We start from the raw sequence: 2,151 nt of genomic DNA, 5'->3' as shown, positions 1-2,151 counted from the left end.
ACTAGTGGAGGAAATTCTATGTATTTTTTGTACTTTTGGTTTTTGAAAAAAAAATGTGGTGGATATATATTTGATTAGCATATTACTTGTATAAGTACAGTTATTGTTCACAATAAAAAGAATTGGGTAGAGGAATATTCTTTTTATTATTTTTTTATGGTGTGGATAAGTTTTGATTGGTATTTTTAATTTATGTAAGTTTACATTGCAAGACAACCATTTGCAAATGGGTATTTGCAACTTGCTTATATAGTGAACACTGTACCAATTAGGGGTGTGAGATAGTGATCATTGTACCGAGTAGGGGTGAGAGATAACACCAGAAGCTTACTGTTCCAATGGCATTTGTCCTAATTGGGTTGTGTGTGTGTGTGAGAGAGAGAGAGAGACGAGGCTCACAATCTGTCGGTTTGTTTGTTGTCTTATTCAGATTTGGAACATGTGTTTGGAGCCGTGTGAAATGAATTTTAAAGGTAGTTATGCAATAGAGGCCAAAAGTGCCCATATATAAAAAAGGTGGTTACCATGAATATGGTGTCCTGGTCAAGGTTTGAAGCGTTCTCTCCACAAAAGCAAAGTCGTTCTCGAGACGTGCAAGAATCCTCAGCAAGCTGCAAGCTGACCAGTTCTAAAGCTCGAATGGAGCTATCAGCTTATTTTAAAAGAAAAGGCATCAGGATCATCCACCTTATAAGCTCGAATGGGGCTGCAATGGATCAGCTATCAGCTTATAAACAAAAAGAAGGGCATCGAGGTCATCAATCTACCATATATTAAGAGAGCAAAGCGTATTAAGAAGGGCATCCAGGTCATCAATCTACCATATATTAAGAGAGCAAAGAGTATTAAGAGAGGTCATCAATCTACCATACATTAAGAGAGCAAACAGGCTTTGATCGCTCTCTCTTTCATCAAGCGCGATCATCAAGCTTACGAAGCCTCTCTTTCATCAAGCGTATCTGATACGCTTCCGATCATCAAGCGTCAGCTGATCGAACTTGCAATATAGCCAATAAGATGGTGCCAGCGCAGAAACTACGGCTGCTTTGCGCCAGCGTGGTTGCGTGCCTCTGGCTCCTGATGCCCGCCCGCGCGTCCAGCACCAACTGCAGCAGTCTGCTGCTGGCAAACATTTCCATACCAGCGGCCATCCAGGTGCCTGCCGGACAGAAGCTGCAGGTGGCCTACTACGCCGTCGGCCTCCAGCACTACTCCTTCAACGGCTCCGCCTGGGTCCTCTATAACGCCACCGCCAATCTCTACTACACCATGCACGAGGCCTCCAAGGGCGGGCCCGTGGTTGCCCAACACTTCTTCTTGCCACACCCAGACGCCGGCGGCGGCCAGCCGTCGTGGGAAACCTTCATCCCGAGCACCAGTCTCGTCACAGCCAAAGCCCTCGAGACCGTTCCGGTAGACCCCGACAGCATCAACTGGAACCTCTTCGAAGCCACCAGCGAGAGTGGATGCCCGTAAGATTATATACTCTTCATCAATGCGTTAATCAAACACTTAAACTGATGTAGTGCTTCTAAGCTTTGTGTGTGTTCTTCAGGGAGCTTCTCGGCGCCGTCACTTACCTGCAGAGAGTTAAAACCAGCGGCGGCCTGCCTCCTTCGAACTCCGACGGCGCACAAGTCGGAGATTTGCACGCAACTCCCTACTCCACAATCTACGCCTACTACGTAAAAGACGATTGAAAGAAAGCAAGCATTTATTTGATCTCTCATGTTTTCTAAGTTAATTATCGTTAGGGTTCCCCTCTCTTCAATCCTTGTGTTCTTAATTTGCAAGGTTAATTGGCGTGTACATTGTCATTAATAAGTCAGCATAGAATGCTTATCTAACGCCTTTCTTTGTAAATTATGACGGAATTTTACGAAACTCCTGCGTATAAATTGATTCTGATTGCATTAATTCATGTGCTCTTTGCAAGGTTAATTATCAATCAGAGGTTAATTAGAGTGTACATTATGGAAAGCCTTTCTTTGTAAATTATGATGGATTTTTGCGAAGATGTTGCGTATGAATTGATTCTGATTGCATTAAGCACGACTCAATCCTGCTCAAAATGTATTGATTTCTCTCAACTTTTGAAATTATGATTCGTCACTAATCATAAAAGCAATTTAATACCATTGTGTATTAATC

At 43.2% G+C, this 2,151-nt stretch overlaps 1 protein-coding gene across 1 annotated transcript; it reads left to right on the top strand.

Moving 5' to 3' along the window:
* The first annotated feature begins 881 nt into the window (after positions 1–881).
* LOC147616576 (uncharacterized) lies at positions 882–1,921 on the top strand. Its single transcript, XM_086777122.1, has 2 exons — positions 882–1,472; positions 1,556–1,921. Exons 1-2 carry the CDS (start codon positions 1,018–1,020, stop codon positions 1,698–1,700), a joined length of 600 nt encoding a protein of 199 aa, XP_086633248.1. The 5' UTR covers positions 882–1,017; the 3' UTR covers positions 1,701–1,921.
* Positions 1,922–2,151: the final 230 nt, after the last annotated feature.

The sequence above is a fragment of the Cibotium barometz genome, chromosome 38 (genome assembly GCF_041138505.1).
Source record: "Cibotium barometz isolate CiBa-2024 chromosome 38, ASM4113850v1, whole genome shotgun sequence".
Lineage (NCBI taxonomy): Eukaryota > Viridiplantae > Streptophyta > Polypodiopsida > Cyatheales > Cibotiaceae > Cibotium > Cibotium barometz.
The sequence above is the reverse complement of the archived record's forward strand: the minus strand, read 5'-3'. Positions and strand labels throughout refer to the sequence as shown.